The sequence below is a fragment of the Monodon monoceros genome, unplaced genomic scaffold (assembly GCF_005190385.1).
Source record: "Monodon monoceros isolate NGI ecotype Baffin Bay Population unplaced genomic scaffold, NGI_Narwhal_1 Super_Scaffold_21, whole genome shotgun sequence".
NCBI lineage: Eukaryota > Metazoa > Chordata > Mammalia > Artiodactyla > Monodontidae > Monodon > Monodon monoceros.
The window spans coordinates 54797450-54820269 of NW_021703778.1; the positions used below are offsets into that span (position 1 = coordinate 54797450).

The 22820-nt window shown below is 39.0% G+C and overlaps 1 protein-coding gene across 1 annotated transcript; it reads right to left on the minus strand.

Annotated features, from left to right (window-relative positions):
* Window positions 1–5706: 5706 nt before the first annotated feature.
* On the minus strand, window positions 5707–7347 carry NDN (necdin, MAGE family member). The gene has a single exon (XM_029238302.1). It carries the CDS (start codon window positions 7261–7263, stop codon window positions 6286–6288), a length of 978 nt encoding a protein of 325 aa, XP_029094135.1. The 5' UTR covers window positions 7264–7347; the 3' UTR covers window positions 5707–6285.
* Window positions 7348–22820: the final 15473 nt, after the last annotated feature.

The following is a 22820-nucleotide window of genomic DNA, read 5'->3' on the forward strand; positions in this document are numbered from 1 at the left end:
ATGTTTGTGTGGTATGCCTACACCAATTCAGTGGCTGCTATTTTCAGCTGAGCGTTGGAGTCTTTTTAGGAGACAAAAAAAGAGAGAAGCTTTCGTCTTTTTAAGGGTATTTGTTTGTTTGCCCCAACTTGTGAGATTCAGTCTCCATACAAAGGGAAGGCAATGTGAAGACTCAGGGAAAAGACAGCCATCAACAAGCCTGGAACAGATTCTTCTTTCCCAGTCCTCAGAAGGAACCAACTCTGCTGACATCTCGGTCTCAGATTTCTAGCTTCCAGAACTGTAAGAAAATAGATTTCTGATATTTAAGCCACTCATTCTATAGTACTTTGTTACAGCAGCCCCAGAAAATTAATGTAGATCATATCACCTTCTCTACTATATCCAACCCCAAATTATTTTCTGTATATTGTGCAATCTGCTGTTTTGTTCATTTACTTTTCTAACCCCTTGGTATGTGCCCTTCATATGTCATTAAAATAACACAGTCATTTAACCTTCTTTTCAGTGAAGGCTGGGACATGCTAGCTAGGGTATTGCAATTGTTCTCATTTTTGCTATCTGAATTCCTGGAAAACATGGTCACAATATTTGTATAGGTAAAAACTGTACTAGCACTAAATGGATATGAAGCAGAACCATTAATCCACAGGCAAAGTAAAATATGAACTAACACTCACGATTCCAGCATGCCTAAGAAGCATATTTAGATCACAACACTTCAAGTGTTGCAATAATAGATGGTCCATTACTGTGGACTGTAAATCATAGTTGCCAATATAACTGATCGGGGAATAAAACAAAAGAAAAAAATTAGTGACAGGAATGATGAAAAGCAGAAAATACATGCTGTATCTATTTGACACTAAAATGCATCCAGCCTCTATTTTGTGGCTGCCAAATGACTCTACAGTTTTTCTCCAATTTTTTTTCACTCATATCCCAAACCTGGGATATATCACATTCCACATAGGGACTTCTTAGGAAGTGGAACTATCAGTGCTCAAACCAGGGCAATCCTAGGCAAACTGCTGGGATTTTGATAGGAATTGTGTTTAACCTACAGATGAATTGGATCTAATTACTCTGTAATGTCTTCTGGTCTTATAAACATGATGCTTCTCCCCATTTATTGATATTTAGGTCTTTGATTTTTTTATCATTGTTTTATACTTTTCAACATACATAGCCTATATGTGTTTTGTTAGGTTTATACCTACCTTTGATATAAATGCACTGGATTTTACATTTCAGTTTCTAATTGTTAATTACTAATATTCAGAAATATAATTGGTTGTGTGTGTTGACCTTTTATCTTGTGGCTTTACTAAACTCACTTATTAGTTCTGGAAGGTTTTTGTTTTTATTTTTTGTATTTTTTTTCCTAGGTAGTCAATCATGTAACCTGCAAATAGAGGCAGCTTTATTTCTTCATTGTCGTTATGTAAACATGTGTTTTCTTTCCTCGTCCTATTGAACTGGTCAGGAAGTTAACTCCCAATGTGAAAAGGAGTGGTAAAAGAGCCTACTCTTCCCAATCTTCAAGGGAAGCACTCAGTCTTCCACCATTAAACGTTATGTAATGTTAACTGTAGCCTGTTTTTTTTTTTTGTTTGTTTATGGTCCTTATCAGGTTGATGATTTCTCTTCTATACCTAGTTTACTAAGAATTTTTATCATGAACGGGAGTTGAATATTGTCAAATACTTTTTCTGCATGAATTGAAACGAAAATGTGATTTTTATTATAAAGACTATGAATATGGTGTATTAAGATGATTGATTTTTTAATAATGAAGCAACTTTGCATTCCTAGAATAAATAAACTTGGTAGTAGAATATTATTCTTCTTTCATATTGATACATTAAATTTGCTAATATCTGCCGGAATCAGCCATGACAGCCACTCCTGGAAAAACTCAGTCTTCTCCATTCTCTAGGACACTTCCAGGACTAACTTTTTCTCTTTTCACTTCCTTTCTGTCTTAAATTTTTACTTCCCTTGCCACTCCTTTGAAAACATAGAGCACCACAAACTTCCTGTCACATACACAAACGTGCATACATCTAATCAGTCATTTTACCCTTCTGTCTTGTCCGTATAGAGAATGCATAACTGTCTTTGTTTAAGACTCGATCTCAACACTGGTTTCTTTCCAATGGTAGTGGAATATATTCGAGTTGTTGACCCTGACATGCTCAATTCTTTTTTTTTAATCAATTTTTAAAAATTGAAGTATAGTTGATTTACAATGTGTTAATTTCTGCTATACAGAAAAGTGATTCAGTTATATATATATGTGTGTGTGTGTGTGTGTGTGTGTGTGTGTGTGTGTATACACACATTCTTTTAAAAATATTCTTTTTCATTATGGTTTATCATAGGATGTTGAATATAGTTCTCTGTGCTATACAGTAGGACCTTGCTGTTCATCCATTCTATATATAAAAGCTTACATCTGCTAACCCCCACTTTTCACTCCATCCCTTCCCCAAACCCTTCCCCTTAGCAACTACAAGTCTGTTTCTATATGTCCATGATTCTGTTTCTGTTTCATAGATAGGTTCCTTTGTGTCATATTTTACATTCCACATATAAGTGATATCATATGAAATTTGTCTTTCTCCTTCTGCTTACTTCACTTAGTGTTATAACCTCTAGTTGCATCCATGTTGCTGCAAATGGCTTTAATTTATTTTATATATATATAATATATATATAATTATATATATATATATCTTACATCTTCTTTATCCATTTAGGTTGTTTCCATGTCTTGGGTATTGTAAATAGTGCTGCTGTGAACATGGGGGTGCATGTATCTTTTTGAATTATAGTTTTGTGTGGATATATGCCCAGGAGTGGTATTGCTGGATCATATGGTAATTCTATTTTTAGTTTTCTGAGAAACTTCCATACTGTTTTCCACAGTGACTGCGCCAACTTACATTCCCACCAACAGTGTACGAGAGTTCCCTTTTCTCCACACCCCCTCCACTGACATGCTCAATTCTTAAGCCACTGAAGTTTGTCTTCTGTTAAAACTTATTCCATTGAAATTACTCTTAACTAGAGGAAAATGATCTATTTATTAGTAACTTCAGTGCACATTATTTTAGTACTTCACAGCTCAACTAAATTTAACACTACTCTCACCTTCTCTTTCCCTTGGCATCTATAAAACCATAGGCAGCACAAGCTGAGTATATGATATCTCAGCCTGTCAGAGATGTTCCAGTTAAGACAGAGAAGAAATACCTAAGCTTTTCCTTCCCATGAACTTTTACTCCTTCTACGAACATAGAAGGAATATCAGGAGCTATTGCACATCATGTGATGACAAGAATGAAAAGAGGCAAATCACAGAGATGTTGAGCTTGACATCTACAAACCACTGAACAATTATCAATAGCCACCTACTTATCTCTCTATTTCTTTTTTTCCCCAGATTTACTGAGATATAATTGACCAGCATTGTGTAAGTTTAAGGTGTATGATGTGTTGATTTGATACATTTATAGATTGCAAAATGATCACCAACAAAATGTTAGCTAACTACTCCAGCATATCACATAATTATCCAGCACCTTGTAGATGAACCTTTTGGAAAATATTTGACCAAGCCCCCCCAACCTTTCAATTGAGCCCAGCATGAAAATCCAAGAGCGATATTGGATGTTCCTTCCATGTGCCCCAAGCTGCTGTCCCTGCAGGACCAGGTGCCATGAATTAGCCCTGTTCCATATCTGGTATGCCTTTTCCTCTGGGTCTGGCTGCCTCCAAGCCTGCATGGGAGGTGATCAGCCCTGCCCGCGTGACTTGCTGGGGTCAGCTTCTCTTTTCTCATGATCCTGTCCTTCTCTCAAGATTTGGTCCTCTATAGCACAGGTGATGTGCCTGTGTCAGTGAGCTTGGGGAAGCTCTGGAGTGGTTCTCCTAGTCTCTCCTGGCAGAGAGGAAAGTAAATTAAAACACTGAGAGGTGAGGGGACTGCCTGCCCGGTGACTTCTGGGTTTGATGAAAAAAGTGTTCAGGAGTTACAGTTGCTGCAAACAGAATTAGGGCATTAGAGAAAGTGTCCAGTACCCCGCCTTGGCAGGGGAGACAGCTGTGGCCCTGCTCCAGAACTGAGACATCCCAGACATAATTTTACATTTAAAGGGACAGATTTGTTTTGATTCTGCAGGAAGTTCTGGGGTGAGAGGGAGGTAATTTTTTAACAGTTCTAAAATGCCTGAGTTCACTTTGGCTCAGGGTAAGAAGTGGCATCGAAGCCAGGGCACAGCTGCCTGAGTTATTGCAGAAATGCCCCCTACCTGCCACAGACTTCACAGGACGTCTACTAAAAGGGATGGATTTCGTCTAAGGACATGTGAGGCTTTTTCAGCACTTAGCACCTGCACCTGCCTGTTAAGTACTGTCATTTAAGTGATGAGAATCCTAGTTCCCAATTCAGATTGTAATTCCCTCACCCAAATATAACTCCCAGGTTACTTCTTTTCGGGGTGATGTGACCTATGTGTTTGGCTCATTTTCCAGCTTCCCCAGAAATGGATCTGGCTTTAACCAAATGGTCTTTCCTGAAGTTTGTCCTGAAGTTTGAAGGATTTTCAGTCTCATTAAAAGCCCATTTCTCTCTCTCCCCCTTGCAGGACTGAGAGTTTTATAATGAGATTTATTCCCAGGCACTGCCCCTCACCCCCTTCCTCACCCCATCCCACTCTCCGAGGGATTGCTTAGTGGCCCATTGCAATTCCAGAGTTGCTGGGTTGGAGACACCCCAATAGGCGACCTTCCCACCCCAACCCCACCTCCCTCTCCCAGGTGTCCCATGTGTGTTCCTCCAGCACCACTGATTAGAGACTGCTCCATCATTCCAGTCCTTCAGGGAAGACCATGTTTCAAATCTTGGTTTCACTGCTAAGCAGGAACATGACTTGGTTAGGTCCATTAATCTCTCCGAAATGAAGTTTCTTGATTTGTACAGTCATAATATGACTGCTTCCTCTAGAAGATTAATGTGAGGATTCATTAGAAAAATAAAACCCCTAGCCTTGTGTGAATGGATTGCGGGGTAGGGAGCTAAAAGTACAGACTCTAACAAGGAATTTTTTAAAAGGCATAAACTAAAAGGCAGGAGGTAGGGGAGCAGCTGGAGGCAGGCGGGTAAAAGTATAGGCTATGGACTCATTCAATCTGAGTCCAAACCCTAGCCTCTCCTCAAAGGAAGACTTTACGATCTAGGGAAATTTAATTACCTGCTTTGTTCCTGTATTTCCTCCACAGTGCAGATGTAATAAGTGCCTGCCTCACAAGGCTGTTGTGAGAATTAAATAAAAAGAGAAAATACACATAAAGGATTTAGTACAATGCCTCACTCTTTTAGTGCCCACAAAAACAGCTATTATTTTCCATAAAATGTAGAAATGCAAGAGAGGAAATTACTCTAAATATTAATATTTATTATTTCTATGTGATGTGATTAGGACTCTTTTTTGGTTCTTATACTTTTCTCTAGTTGTCAAAGTTCTGAATTGAACTTGTGAGTTCCATTTTGAAAATAAAGCTATACACTTCACACATTTATGAGTCATGATGCATAGTGATGTCCCCGCCCTATTAGATGAAATAGTGGTATCTGTACATTTTGTAATTCCTATTCCCAACCCATAATATTTTGTTAAAAAGATAAAGTACACTTTTCCATGAATGATTGTATCACAAGAATCTTTAATGTTTACTTTAAAGTTTACTCATGGTGGGGTTGTATCTGTGTTTAGTAAAGTGTGCCCATGTTGCGCCCATTTCAGTCCACATCACCACACTCCACATGGATGTTTCCTGTGCCCAGGGAGATCACAAAGACAGGGGTCTTGACTTTTCTCTTGGTTAGGCCAGCTTTTCTGGTGAGTTCTTCCAAACTCTCCAGGACCAGTCTACCCAATACACATCCTCCGTTCCATGTAAAAGAATAAGATGGAAAATGTCTCAATGTATTTCATAAGTTTAGCACGTCTCTGGTACAAAAAATTCAAGAAAGGTAGCACAAAAGCAAAAGCACCAACTGAGCTTACTTATAAACAAACATGCATGAATCCTACACTCTACCTAATATTACTGAAATTAATACATCATTGCATTAAAAGGTATAAAAGCACTGTACTGAAAACTTAAAAGTTACACGTGAAATACTGCACTGTAAATCCTGAATACTCTAATGTCCCACCCCCACCCCTCCACCGCCCTGGTGAGGGGCAGAAACCATCCATCTGCCTTCAGACCTTGCTAGTCCTCGGAGACACTGTTGCGGGGGCAGTGGGCAGTGGGGTTGGCCTCCCGCAGGGCTCTGGCCTCTTCCAGTGCTTCCCTGTAGCGGGAAGGCCAGGCCTGGGGGTCTTTCTTAAAGACCCTGGCCAGGAACTCCATGATCTGCATCTTGGTGATTTCACGGCTGGCACGGGAGCCCCAGAAGAACTCGTACTCAGGGGGCTCGACGTGGGGGACGCGCTGGTACTTCAGGTAGTTCTGCTGGACGAACTCCTCGGTGATGAGCTTTCTCACGTCTCCGAAGGTGGAGTGCTTCTTCCAAGGCCTCAGCCCTAGGATGCGCAGCACGTTCCAGACGGCACTCTCTCGGGCGCCGCGACCCTTCACGTAGATGAGGCTCAGGATCATCAGCAGGAGGCCTGTCATCGGCATGCGGTTGCTCAAAGCGACCCTGTCCAGCTCCTCGGGCTCCAGAGCTTTGACCAGCGAGAACTCCATGGTGTGTAGGCTGGTCAGCCTCAGGTGCAGCCCGAACACCCGGGCGAGGATGAGGCTGGTGCGCCGGAGGATGCTTCTGCACCACTTCTTGTAACTGCCGATGACATCCTTCACCATGTCTGGGAACCAGATGATCATCCTCTTCTGGTCCTTGACCAGAACGTACCACATGAGCTCGTGCGCCTTCTGCACCAGCTGGGCCGGGGCCGGCGGCGCCGGGCCGGGCTGCGCTGCGCTCGGGGCCTGGTGGGCGCGGCCTTCCTCCGCGGCCTGCTGCAGGGCTTTCGGGTCTCCCTCTTCGCTTGGGGCCTGGGGCGCCGGCGAGGCCAGAGGGGCGTCGGTCGGGCCTACGGGAGGGCTCTCCGGCCCTGGGAAGATCGCGGCCTGAGACGCGGGCAAAGAGGGTCCTCCGGAAACCCCGGGGCTGCTGTGCACCTCGGAGTTGGAGGCCTCGGCTGCAAAGTTGAGGTCGCACACATCCTTACTTTGTTCGGACATGTCTGCTCCGTCCGGCAAGGGCACGGCGGCCGAGTCCAGGAGCTCTTCGAGTCTGCGATCCCTCCTCGGACTCCTAGAGAGGAAGTGCGCGTTGCTACGCGCGGCGCCTTCCGCAGCGGCTGGGCAGGGCGGGGCAGCGGCGGGACGGGCCAGTGCGCCTGCGCGTCCGCGGGCCTGGCAGGCAGGCGGGCGGGCGGGGCGCCTGGCGGGAGGGAGTTGGGGGTGGGGGTTAGTGAGGCCCCAAGGAGGGTAGAGGCTCTGCTAGAATATGGCATCAAGGATCACCACCCCCACCCCAGGCGTCCTGTTGGGGCTAAGGTCTTGGAGAGGAGGGGGTGGAGATGGATGAGCACTGGACAAGGAGCAAGTTTAAGGGGAAAGATGGTAACTTAAGCTTAGGAGATGTTCAATTGGGTATATCCAGAATCAAGTTAAGAGATGAGTCCCAGAGCAAGACCTAGGCTGGTGTGTCAATTTGGCTTTCGGACAAGTGTGAGAATGTAAACTGAGAGAACAGTCAGGATTGCTCAAGAAAATGTGTAAACTCTGAAAAAGATGTGGGAGATTGGAATTCTGAGGAATAGTAATAAAAATTGATTGATTCCCTACCAAATCAAGGGTTACAAATGAAAAATGCGGAAGGTAGTCAATCTGTGTGCAGTGGAAACTTTCTTGAAGGTAATATACTAATGACGTTCTTAGTGTTTTAATGGTCATTGATTTTGGTTTTCCACTTCCCTTGGATGATTTTGATGTAATTTTTAATTTGTTTCATTAGGATCCCATCACACAGATTGCCGTATTTATTAGCACAGACTTGTATGATGGCTTTCACCCTGTTTGTCCAGGATCTTCCTTCCCCTTATGACTGCTGCAACCTCCACATTTGTTCCTGTGGAAACTTCACCTTCTCACAGGACCCCAACCCCACCTTTCACAGAAATTGACTGGTCCCATGTTGGCAACCACACCCATATCCCTCCCAAGACTTTTTTTTTAAATTAACATAGGTCCCCTAGATCGTATATGTCAGACTTTCTCAGATGACCAACGACATGAGATGTAACATATTGGTGTTTTTCTTCAATTTTAGAAAACAAATCTGCAGTGGGCAAAGACAAAGCTACACTCCCAGAGAAGCATCCTTGAAGAAAGGAATAGGTGCAGGAACCTCTGGATCCAAGGTTCCTGAGGATGACCAGCAACCCTGGTCTGAGCCAATGTGGTTTTTCAACCCTTCCTGGGTTTCCTCCAGCTGACAGCTTCTTAAGTATGCCCTCCTGAGTCTGGTTATTGTCAGTTGAAACCCAAAGCATATTTACAATATTGTCTTGACATTTCTAGCATCCTCTCTTTATTTGCTTATATCCCCTTTCTCATTTTTCACTTTATTTTTTCTCAGGTAGATTGACTTCAAACGGTCTTCCATGCTGTTTTTCTATCTTTGGATTTTCATGCTTGTATCGCCCTTAGCAGGACCATTCCCACACCAGTCCAATAGCACCCCTTATCCTCTTACTTCACGAGGATAATTCCTACAGATCATTCAGATATGTCTCAGTGGGATTCTTTTCCTGTTCATCATTTTCCTCTTTAATTTATAGATTTCTATTTTTTAAAAATATCTTACAGGGCGGTGTCAGTTATATTAGTTTTTTTTAATTATGTAAGAATGACTCAAATATATTGATTGCCCCCATTCTTCTTAAACTCGTCCTCATTTCTTGCATTTTATCTCCTCTAATTTTCTTCTTCTTTTTTTTTTTTTGCAGTACGCAGGCCTCTCACTGTTGTGGCCTCTTCCATTGTGGAGCACAGGCTCCAGATGCGCAGACTCAGCAGCCATGGCTCACAGGCCTAGCCGCTCTGCAGCATGTGGGATCTTCCTGGACCGGGGCACGAACCCGTGTCCCCTGCATTGGCAGGCAGACTCGCAACCACTGCACCACCAGGGAACCCCTGGATATTTATTCTTTTTCTAACTGTTTGGGTTAATGATTGTGTTCGTTTAAGATTTTTTTAATAATGAAAATGTTTGAGCCTATAATTTAAATCTCAGCTCAACTTTAGCCATGGACCATAATTTTGCCATTGTGAGATTATGAAAATTAAATCCTCCTATTTCACCTTCCTAGATTTAATGAATTAATGATCACAAGCTTGAGCACAACAATTAACACTTATATAGAAAAAGTAGGAAAGCAATTTTACAAACAACAATTTTAAAATTATAGGAGCTCCTGCTGCTGTGGGATAACAGAGCTCTGGCCAGAGAATTGCTCGTGTTTCAGCTGCTGCCTGAGCTGGACTTGTCCTCATTTTGGTGAAGTTTCCCATGGCCAACAGTAAACTCCTACCTCTGCCACAGCTCACTCCACACCTTTTTTCTATTGGGAGGGTTGTTTAATACTATCCCAGAGACTGTGGACTGGAACCACTATGAGGGATTATACTCAGAGGGTTTAAAACTTTAGAATTGATGCCAAGTTTGAAACCAAGTACAGAGTAAACCCCTAGTGCTGCTCACCATTGGAGCCCAACTGTACACCTGCTAATGTGATATCATTTTCTTCCAGGAAAAGATCGGCTGAAGAGGGTGCATTTCCATGGAGAGGGGGTGGAAAAAAGTAAAGCTTGGGATATCCCTTAAGTAGAGAAAGTGCACCTGCAGATGTGTCATGGGACAGGACAGTAGTTTGGTGGCTTGATAGTAACACCTAATAAGGTGTCTCTCCATAACCCAGAGATGCAGACCTTCAGAGAGATAAGATAAAAAGACAGATGACAACTGTGGGTGGAAGAGGAAGTCAGTACTCATGAGGCATCCAAAACTTCTTTAATTCAAGGGTCAAGATTTGGGTCTGGAGCTCCAGTGATGCTTTGCCTTGCCAAATACTGTCTAATTTAGGCTCACTGGTTATCTTCAGGTTTGGTGCTATTCGATGTGGGCAATAAGTCCTCTCAGTGCCAGCAGCTTAGAAGCAAAGGCCTGAAGGTTGCAAAATATCTCTCCCCATAAAACTCATGAAGGGCCACTCTTTAAATCAAGATTCTTTAAATAGAAGTTCCATGGATGCAAGAACTATATGGAGAACTTTTAACATAAAATATTCTAGTGTGGACAGTTTTGCTGGTGGGTTGCTTCAAACTCTGTAATGTGGAAAAGATTACACAACTGTGGAATAGGCTGTTCTTGGCAGACTCAGGAATAGGAGGAGAGGCCTGTCCTGGCACTGGTTTCCATAGCGAACAGAGGGAGGGGGGGGTCACCCCAGAGCCTCCCGTGGACAGCGTACATGCTCACAGTGCAGAGGCCCAGAGGCCCCGAATGAAATGTGAATCCTTCTGGCTCTTTCCTGTCCACATAGGCAGCAACCCCACCTTGGAGCCCCCAGAGGGGCCCCAAATGCCTTGCAGGCCAAGGAATTGAGACAGAGAACTTACATTAATGCATTCAGCAAATATTGAGCAATGTCTATCATGTGCCTGAAAGATTTGCATTTTAGAAAAGTAGCTCAGTCAGGGGAGAAACCAATCACATTGGGACTGTTTGACAGACTGGCCCCTTTTAATTAGAAAAGAATAAGAAGTGAGGACAGGCAGTGCTGCTGTCCGCAGTTGGGAGGGTGAGGGAGAGGACACAACCCTGGCCCTTCACCCCTTCAGTCTCCCTAGGGGACACTGTGCATGCCTGTCCAACTGAGGCCTAAAGACACCTCTGCAACCGGAGACCTTCTAGTCCTGTCCAGACCCACAGTGCAGCCTGCCAGCACAAGGACTAACAGGGTCAGGAGTGTCTTTTAGAAAAGTCAAATGGAATCAGAGTAAGTCTGGAGTTGGGGGCAGGTAGAGAAGCAGAGGCAGAGAGACCAATTAGGAGAGTTTTCACAGGAATCCACTTAAAAATGGATGATTGCTTGCATTTCATCTTCATTATGCAACTATTTATGAAACACTACATCTCAGTTATTTTGCCTGAGGAAATAAATGAGAAGGAGAGACGTGGTCTCTGCAATCCACAGTGAGGAGAAATGGTGGAGAAAAAGGGCCATAAGCAAATAAACAAGTTAGTAATTAAATAATCATTATGCATTATGTTGCCATGCATATCTCACGAGGCACAATGTTGTTGCAGAGAATAGAACAGAGGCAATGGAGGCTCAGCAGGGATGTAAATAATAAGGAAAGGTGAAGGGAGATGGTGAATACCAGGGACCACTGGGATCCTGTCTCAGGGTGGCTGGGATTGAGCAGTATTGTGGATCCAGGATATGAAGGCATCACTTCCTGAGACTATTCAGAGAGATGTATCTGGGAAGAGGGAGGGGTCGTGCCCAGCAGGTATCTGGGTATGTATGTCTCAGGAAAGATGCCTGGACTGACAGTAGAAGTTTGGGAGATAAACATGTTAAATAGCACCACCTTGAGAGACTGTCTAGAGCAAGGTTCTTCAAAAAGAACAGTCCTGGCATGAGAGTGGGACAATTTTTCATTGTGTGAGACCATAATGCACACCACACAAGTACCAACATCTGAACACCTCTGTCCCTATCAACACACATATGAATGCCTTCTGGACATGGGAAAAGCAAAAAAGAAGTGTAGGAAAAGAAAAAGAAGATACCTTCCCCCTACACAGCCAAAAACCCTTTTATGGGCAGTCTGGTCTCTAGTTGAGAACCACTGAAAATTACAAGCAGGAGTGAGGAAAGACAGAGCTCACCAAGAAGCCCAGGTCATGTAAGCCTGTTTCCAGACTATCATATGACTTTTCTCACTGGACCTGTTCTAGGACCTGTTAAAATAGATTGCTTCATCTTCAACATCTTTGTGAAGATAAATCCTGTTCAATCAGACCCTGGGTACAAGTTTGTGGTGCGTAATTCTTTTTACATGTTGCTGAATTAATCTGCTGATATTTTGTTAAGGATGCTTATGTGAGTATTCATCATAGATACTGGTCTATAATTTTCACTTTTTGCATGGCCTTTATCTGGTTTTGATATAAGAGCCTCTTAAAATAACTTGGAGAATGTTCCCCACTCTTCAATTTTATGGAAGAAAATGTATAGAATTGTTTTTATTCCTTTTTTAAATATTTGGTAGAATTTTTTCAATGGAACCACCAGTACCTAGAAATTTCTTTTTCAAATGGTTTGTAACTACCAATTCAACTTGATTGTAGACCTATCAGATTATCTTTTTCATTCTGGGTGAATTTTGGTGCTTTGTGGTTTTTAAGGAGTTGGTGTATTTCATCTAAGTTGCTAATTTTGTGTGTGTACTGGTGTTTGTAGTATTTCCTATTATCCTTTTAATGATCAAGTTATCTACTAAGCCCACTCTTGGCTTCCTCACTTATACTGGCAACACAGGTCCACACCCCACCCAGGACATAGGTATTCTTCCAGAGAGTCCCAAGTTCTCCATATGCACAACTCCTGGGACAACTGAGAACCCTCTGTCTACACCTTCTCAAATATTTTACGTGTCTCCTAAAAGTTGAGGTGTTTCGTGGTCCTGCTTTATGTCCCCTTATCTCCTTACCCTATGTTCTCCTTGATAAGTGCCATCTCCCAGACCTTGAAGTTGATGTCTATACACTGATGAGCCCCAGATTTATTTCTTCAGCTTAGATGTCTCTTCTGTGGTCTATAACTGGATATTGAACTGCTTAAGAGACATCTGAACATTATGACTTTGAACTTTAAATTCAAGTTCATCAGTGGCTGCTCTCAATCTTTCTGTTGCCTGTATGTTCCTTGCCTCACAGTACATATCATGACTGTCCATCCAGTTTCCCAGAAAGAAATGAGAATGCCACTGATTATCCTCACATCCAATGAATCACACAATACTCACCTCCTAAGTTCCACTGCTACCCTTCTCTCAGCATGCCGATACAATTTTCCACTGATTTTTCTCACCTAGATTACCACAGTCAACTTCTGCTGCATCTTCTCACTGTTTATTTATTTACTTACAGTTTATCACCTACACTGAAACCAGTACATCTTCTGAAATTAAAATCTTCCCCAGTAACATTCTCCTAGGACTGCTGTGACAAATTGCCATAAACTGGGTTGGATAAAACAACACAACTCTATTCCCTGTTAGTTCTGGCAGCAGAGATCTGAAATCAAGATATTGGCATGGCCACAATCCCACTGGAGTTCTAGGCGAGAATCCTTCCTCACTCCTCCAAGCATCTGGTGGCTCCTGGCATTCTTTGGTTTGTGGTAGAATAACTCCAGTTTCTCCCTCCACCTTAACATGGGTCTTCACAGAGTTGTCTCCCACATATATCGCTCCATCTGTGATCTCCTTCTCCTGTCTTCTAGTCATTAGATTTAGGGCCCAACTGAAGTCCAGGGTCATCTCGTCTTGAGATCCTAATCTTTGTCTGCAAGGACACTTTGTTTTGTTTTTGGGTTTTTTTGCCATTTGAAGTAGCATTCACATGTCTCAGAGATTAGGACATGGACATCTTTGTGGGGGGTGGGGGTGAGTGGCGGCTATTTTCCAACCTACCACAGGGGCTAATAATCTGTTACGAAAATTGAGATTCCAGGTATTTCATTAGTATAAGAAGTGGAGACACAGCCTGGGTGCTTGAAAACAAACAATGGAAGAAAGAATCTTAGCAAAATCCTTTTCCTCCGAAAGGTGAGCCCTTTGGAGGGATGAATAAAAAGATGATTTCAAAATTACATAGAGTAACTTGGGATTTACGAGGAACTGCATGGATTCTTTCACGTTCAGAGACAATGAACTGAGATGTTAGATATAGTCCAAGTCTAGTATTTCTCATAACTCCTTGGTGTCTGGTACAGTACAGTCATAGTGACCTACAGAAGGCTGGCCTCAGGAGGAGGGGAGTTCACTGTCTCAATATCATTAGGTCCTATTGGCTGTCTTTGGGAGTCCCATGGGAAATAGCCTCAAATCCCACTTAACCACTGATAAATTAGGATCTTACATCCAGGTACTAACTTTTGGAATAAGAAAGGCTCTTCAGTTCATGAAAATGGGACCCCATCGTCCTCATTACATCTGAGTCCTTAGTTATTAGAATGGCTGCTTCTACCTGCTCACATTGATGGCCAGGGATTAATTTTTATAATTACATAATGATATAAAATTAGATAAAATAAATCTTATAATGCTGGCCTTATATGTCTCCCTTTCCATTAATGTATCAATGAAAGAGATAAATGATCCCCATTTTGCTTTACATTTACTGTATTGCTTGTACTCTTTCAACCCCAACTGCAGGTACTGCAATTCAGTTCTGGAAATTACCACTCAGGGTTAGTGCAGACCCCACAGGTTAAAGGGTAAGGTCTTAAACAATACTGTCCTTATTTTGACACAAACTGCAATTCAGGGGTTCCCAGGCTACCCACACTTTTGACCAACTATCTATAACTTTGGAAGTTCCCATGACCCTTTCAGGTTCCACAATTCACTAGAATGACTTACAGAACTCACTAAGAATACTACATATAGGATTATAGTTTTATTATGAAGGATATATATAGGGCAAGGTCTGGGAGGTTTCCCAGCATAGATTTTCCATGTCCTCACCCTGTGGGGTCAGGGTGTGTCACCCTCTCAGGACATTAACGTGTTCACTACCGAGCTTCAGTTCCAGAGTTTTTATTGGTTTCTTTTTGTGTAGGCATGAGTGTTTAAATCACTGGCCATGTGATCAAACTCAGCCTCCAGCCACCCTCTCCACCCTTGTGGTCTGGAAGATGAAAGCCCCAACCTTCTAGTCATGATTGATATTTCTGGTAACCAGCCCCCACTTGGAAGTAATTCACTGGCCCCCCATGATGCACCTCATTAGCATAGCGAGGACACTCTTGTCACTCATGAAATTACAAAGGTTTTCGAAGTTCTGAGCCAGGAACCTGGAACAAAGACCAGACAAATTCTTAATTATACCACAGCCTGTGATGACAACTTGAATGCATTCTCACCCCATGCCTACTGCAGCCCTCATTGGACTGAACTCTCTACTCTCCTGGGAAAGGTGAGAGAAGGCTTTTTTTTTTTTTTCATAGAAGACAGGGGTGTAGAACTGTAAGTTTTCCTCCAGGTCAGTGGGATTCTGCCTATACATTATGGGGCAGGGGACAAATAGGCATAGATACTGTTTAATATGTGCCTTTGAAAATCTTAGCTCTGCTGTTTCTCAATTATTCACCATTAATTCCACAGGTGAAGCCTTATATTTTTAACAGCTTTATTGAGGTATAAATGAATCATACAGTATATAATCTTTTCTATTTGGCTTCTTTAACTCAACATTGTTATTTTAAGATTCATCCATATTATAGCATATACCAAGAGTTTATGCATTTTTTTCCTGAGTAGTATTCTGTTGTATGAATATACCACAAATGTGTTTGTTTAACCATCTAATCACTCTGTTTAACTCTATTGATAACATTTTGACCGTTTCCAACTTAGAGCTGTTGCAAATAAAATTGCTCTGAACATTTATGTAAAATACTTTGTATGGACATACGCCTTCATTTCTCTCCCTGGAAATGACATGGCTAGATCATATGGTAGGCTAATGTTTAACTTTTCAAGAAATTGCCAAAATATTTTTCCAAAGTTGTAAACTTTCACATTCCCACTAACAGTACATGAGGGTACAAGTTCCTCCACATTCTCACAAACCCATGGCACAGTCATTTAAAATTTTGACCATTCTAATAGGTGTGCAGTGGTATCACATTGTAGTTTTAATTGCATTTACCTAATGACTAATATTGACCATCTTGTCATGTGCTTATCATCAATCACATGTCATCTTTGGTGAAGTGTGCTTTGCAAATATTTTATCCCAGTTACAGTTAGCCTTTTTTATTATCTTAACAGAATTTTTTGAGAGGAGATGTCTTTTTATTTTGATAAAGTCACATTTTATCAGGGACTGATAAATATCAGGGATATCAGTTCTTTAAGGGATTGTGCTTGTTAATGCCATAGCTAAGGAATATTTTCCTAGACCAAGGTATCAAACAATTTCTCCAAAATTTTCTTATAGAAGTGTTATGGTTTTAGGTTTAATTTGGGGGTACACTTACAATTTAAATGGCATATTTTATAGTTATCAATTTTGACTCAAATTTTGTATATGGAATAAGTTATGGATTGAAGTTCATTCTATCAAGGAGACTATTCTTACAACACTAAAGTGCCTTTGCAACTTTGTCAAAATTCAGTTTTCCATATATGTGCAATTCTATTTCTGTGATTTCTATTCTGTTCCATTGATCTATCTATCTGAAACAAATAGCACACTGTCTTGATTAATATTGCTTTATCATAATTCTAAAAATCAGACACTATTAGGATTTCATCTTTATTCTTTTTCAAGGTTATTTTAGCTATTCTAGGTCTTTGAATTTCAATAGGATTTTTAGAATTAATTTGTCAATTTCTACCAAAATATCTGCTAGGATTTTGATTGGGATCATATAGACTATATAAACGATTTTGAAAGCAATTACATTCTTTAATCTTCTGACCTATGGACCTGGTAAATCTCTCCATTTACTCAGGAATTCCTTAATTTCTTCCATCAATATTTCATAATTTTAAGTGTACAGGTATTTTATGATTTTGGTCAGATTTATCCTTATTTATTTCATGATTTTGATGCCATTATAAATATTTTTAATTTAAAAATATCTAATTATTTTGGTAATGCATATATATGTATATATATAATTGATTTTTTCATATTGATTTTCTATCCTAGCACCTGACTAATACAACATATTAAGTATAATATGTAATAGGGTTTTTGTGTGTGAGTGTGTGTGTAGATTCCCTCAGCTATTCTACATTGATGATGCTGTAATTTGAGAATGAAAATTATTTATCTCTTCATGTCTAGTCCACATGTCTTTTATTTCTTTTTCTTGATTTGTTGCACTGAGTAGAACATCCATTAGTAACATGGGGCATTCTTGTCTTATTCTTAATCTTACAAGGATATGATGCATTGTTTCATCAAGTATGATATTTTTCTACTCAATTGAGATGTTTTATCCTTATATTTTGTACTATTGTGAGTTACATTAATCAATTTTCAAATATTAGACAAATCTTAAGATCTTTCTGTTTAAAAGTCCTCTCAGTTTCTAAGGGTTTTCTTAGAAGGATTTTTAGTCAAATTCCACTTATTTAATATATAAGGGAAATATTCAGGTTATATATTTTTATTGGATGAGGTTTGGCAGTTTGTGCCATTCAAGGAATTTGTTCATCTCTAATATGTAGAATAAATGACTGTAAAGTTGTTCATTATATTCCATTAGTGTCCCTTCAATACATTTCAAAACTGTAGTGTTGTTGCCTTCTTTATTCTTGATATTGGTGATTTGCATCTCTTGTCTTTTGATCCTGAGCAGTTTGGCTAGAGAATTGTCAATTTTCTTGATTTTTTTCAAATAATCATTTTTTTTGTTTGTTTCTTTGATATTCTCTACTATCTCCCTATTTTCTGCTTCTTACTACTTATTATTTCCTTTCCTCTGCTGACTCATGGTATGATTTGCTCTTTTTTAAAAAAAATTCTTGTAAGGTGGAAGCTGGGATCATTGATTTGAGATCTTTCTTCTTTATAACATACACATTTAATCTTATAAATTTCCTCCTAAGAATTTCTTCAACAACACCCCACATATTTTGATGTGATTTTCCCTTTGACTAGTTTTCCCCTTGGGTCAATGAGTTATTTACAAGTATGTTATTTTGTTTTTAAATATTTGGGATATTGCAGAAATCATTCCATTATTGATTCTTAATTGAATTTCTTTGTGGAAAGAGAATAACATACTTTGTGTTTTTTCAACCTTTTTGAATATGTCGAGATTTTTTTTGTGTGGCCCAGAATATGGTCTATCTTTGCAAATGTTACATGTACATTTGAAAAGAATGGGTATTCTTTAGCATTCTCTAGCATTTGGTAGCATGTTATATAACTGTCAATTAGGTTAATTTGGTTTACACTGTCATTCAGCTCTCCTATATTCCTGTTAATTTTCTGTCTACTTGTTGTAACAATTTTTGAGAGGGAAATATTGAAATTGCCAGCTATAATTATATTTACTGCCTGTTTTAGATCTATCTGTTTTTAATTTAATTATTTTTAAGCTCTGTATTTAGGTGTACAAATGTTTAGTGCTCATACATCTTCTTGATGAGCATTTATGAAATGATCTCCTGGAAACATTCTTTGCTCTGAAATATACTTTGTCCAATATTGCTGTAGCCACTACAGATTTTGTTTACTTCATGTTAGCATGGTATACATTTTTCCACCCTTCTACTTGTAACTTATGGTTATCTTTATATTAAAAGTGATTTTTGTAGGCTAAAATATAGGTCAATCTTGCTATTATATCCAATTAATAATGTTTACATTTTTGGTTTTGCATATTTATTTTGAAATAATTTTTGATTCACAGAAGAGAGGCAAAGATAGTACAGAAAGTTTGCGTATGTGTTTCATACCATTTCTGTTAAAGTTAATATCTTAAATAAGCATGACATATTTATCAAAACTAAGAAATTAAAATTGATGCAATATTATTAATAAAACTACAGACTTTATTTGTACTTTACCTTTATTTCAGCTAATGTTCTTTTTTTTCCAGAATCTAATCTAGAATATCTAGATTAGTCATCATATATTAATTTCATCCAATCAGCAACAGTTTCTGTCTATGTTCTTAATGACCTTAACACTTTTGAATGAAACTACTGAGGCATTTTGAAGGATATCCATCCATTTATATTTGTCTGACATTTTCTTATGATGATACTTGAGTTGTGGATTTGGGGGAAAAAAATAACACAGACATGAGATGGCTTTTTCACGACGTTAATAACAGAGTATGGATGATATCAACATTATTTATTGTTGATATTAGCCTGGATCACTTACAGTGGTATCTGTCAGGTTTCTACACTGTCAATTTAGTATTCTTCCCTTTCTATTTGTAAGAAGAAAATTGCTAATTCCAGACTGCCCTCAAGGAGAGAGGGGTTATGTTCCACCACTTACTGGAGGGAATAACATCAAAGAAAAATGTGAACATATATTAAAATAACCATATTTTAATAAACCATTGTTTTATTTAGAGCAATTAAACAAGAAAAATGAATAAAAGATATCCAAAATGGCCATAATACCCAAAGCCATCTATAGATTAAATGAAATCTCTATCAAAATTCCAATGGCATTTTTCACAGGAATAGAAAAAAAAATCCAAAAGTTCGTATGAAGCCACAAAGACTCTGAATAGCTAAAGCAATCTTGAGAAAGAAAAAAAGCTGGAGGCATCACCCATTGATTTCAAACTCTACAACAAATCTATAATAATCAAGACATTATGGTACTGGCTTAAAAACAGATGCACTGACCCATGGAACAGAATCAAGAACTCAGAAATAAACCTATACATATGCATTCAACTAATATTTGACAAGGATGCTGAGAATACTCAATGGGATGAAGACAGTCTTTTCAATAAATGGTGGTGGGAAAACTGGATATTCACATGAAAAATAATGAAATTGCACCCTTATCTTACACCACTCTCAAAAATTAACTCAAAATGATTAAATACTTAAAAGTAAGACCTGAAACCATGAAACTCCTTGATGAAAACATACAGAAAAACTCCTTGGGGCTTCCCTGGTGGCGCAGTGGTTGAGAGTCCGCCTGCTGATGCAGGGGACACGGGTTCGTGCCCCGGTCCAGGAAGATCCCACATGCCGCGGAGTGGCTAGGCCCGTGAGCCATGGCTGATGAGCCTGCACGTCCGGAGCCTGTGCTCCGCAATGAGAGAGGCCACAACAGTGAGAGGCCTGCGTACCACACACACACACACACAAAAATAAAAAACAAAAAAAAATACTCCTTGACATCAGTCTTGGTGATTATTTTTTCAATATGAAACCAAAACACAAGCATCAAACGTAAAATTCAGTAAGTGGGACTGGATTAAACTAAAAAGCTTCTGCACAGTAAAAGAAACAATCAATAAAATGAAGACATACCTACAAAATGGGAGAAAATATTTGCAAACCATCTGTCTGATAAGGTGTTAATATCCAAAGTATACAAGGAACTTAAATAGACATTTCTTCCAAGAGACATACAAATGGCCAACAGATACAAGAAAAGGTGGTCAACATCACTAAATATCAGGGAAATGCGCATCAAAACCACAAGGAGATATCACCACACACCTGTTAGAATGGGTATTAGCAAAAAGATGAGACATAACATGTGCTAGTGAGGATGTGGGAAAAAGGCAACTCTTGTACACTGTTGATAGGAATGCAATTTTGTGAAGCCACTGTGGAAAACAATATGAAGGTTACTCAAAAATTTTAAGTGGGGCTACTAAATAACCCAGCAATCTCAGTTCTGGGTATATAATTGAAGGAAAGGAAATCACTACCTCCAAAAATATCTGCACCCCCATTTTCATTGCAGCATTATTTACAATAGCCAATATATGGAAATAACCTAAGTTTCTATAAAATGAATGAAAGTGAATGGAAGAATTAAGAAAATGTGATATATTTATATGAGAGAGAAAGAGAGCACTGAACTCATAGAAACTGAGAGTAGAATGGTGGTAACCAGAGGCTAGTGTGGGGGAGAAATGAGGGGATGTTTGTCAAAAGGTACAAACTTCTAGTTATAAGGTAAATAATTCTTGGGCATCTGATATATAACATAGTGACTATAATTAATAATTCTGTATTATATACCTGAACATTGCTAAGAAAGTAGATCCTAAATGTTCTCACCACACACAAAAAATATTTTAATCATATCATGCAATGTATATGTTAACTAATCGTATTGTTACACACTCAACAGCAAAAAAAAAAATGGTCTAATTAAAAAATGGGCAAAGGACCTAAATAGACAGTTCTCCAAAGCCATACAAATGGCCAACAGGTACATGAAAAGGTGCTCAACATCACTAAATATCAGAGAAATGCAAACCAAAACCACAATGAAATATCTTATTGTGGTAATGATTTTACTATACATATATATTTATATATATAATAAAAATATAAAATATAGTATATGAAACATACAAGTAGGTAATATATATATAACATATATAAAATATAATAAATATAAATTTAAAAATTAAAATATATATACATATATGTATGTATATGAAATATATACATATGTGTGTATATATATATAATGGCCACTTAAACTTACAAAGTGTTATATGTCAATAATATCTCAATAAACCTGGAAAATATAAAATATTTTTTATTGAGAAATACTTGACATTCACCATTGTTTATATGTCACTGTATGTATTAAAGCAGACAGCATGATAGTTTGATTTACATATAAAGTGAAATGGTTACCACAATATGTTCAGCTAACATCCATCTTCTCATATAGATACAATAAAATGAAAAAAAAAAGAAATAAGGAAAATATTTCCTTATGGTGAGAACTCTTAGGATATACTCTCTTAACATCTTTCCTATGTGTCTTACATCAGAGTAAACTATAGTGTCATCATGTTGTACCTTACATCCCTAGTACTTATTTACCTTATAACTCGAAGTTTGTACCTTTTGATCACCTTTCTCCAATTTCCCTCCCCCCACCCTCCACACTTCCTGTAACCACAAATCTGATCTTTTTTTCTATGAGTTTGGTTTTTTTGTTTGTTTTAGATTCATATGTAAGTGAGCTCATACAATACTCTTTCTATGTCTGACATTTCACTTAGCATAATATCCTAAATGCACATCCATGTTTTCACAAATAACAGGTTTTTCTTCTTTTTTTATGGATAAATAACATTCAATTATGTGTGTGTGTGTGTGTCTGTGTGAGATCACAACTTCTTCATCCGTTCATTCATCGATGATCCTTTATGTTCTTTCCATGTCTTGGCTATTGTAAATAATGCTGCTATGAACTATGAACATGGGGTTCTTTTCAAGTTATTGTTTTCATTTCCTTTGAATATAATCTCAGAAGTGAAATTTCTAGATCATATGATAGCTCTATTTAAAAATTTTTGAGGATCCTCCATTCTGTTTTCCACCACAGTGTAATGAATTGAATACAATTTATTCAATGTATTCCCACCAATAGTGCATAAGGTTTCCCTTTTCTCCACATTCATGCCAACATTTGTTATCTCTTGCCTTTTTTTCATTATTATTATGGCCATTCTAACAGGTGTGAGGTGATATCTAATTTGCATTTCCCTGCTGACTAGTGATTTTGAGCATCTTTTCAGGTACCTGTTGGCTTTTTGTGTATCTTCTTTGGAGAAATATCTATTCAGGTCCTATGCCCATTTTTCAATTGGGTTATCATTTTCCACTATTGAGTTGTTTATAGATTGCTATGAGTTCTTTATGTTTCAGATATTAACCTCTTATCAGATATAAAGTTTGCAAATATTTTCCCCATTCTTAGATTGACTTTTCACTTTGGTGATGATTTCTTTTGCTGT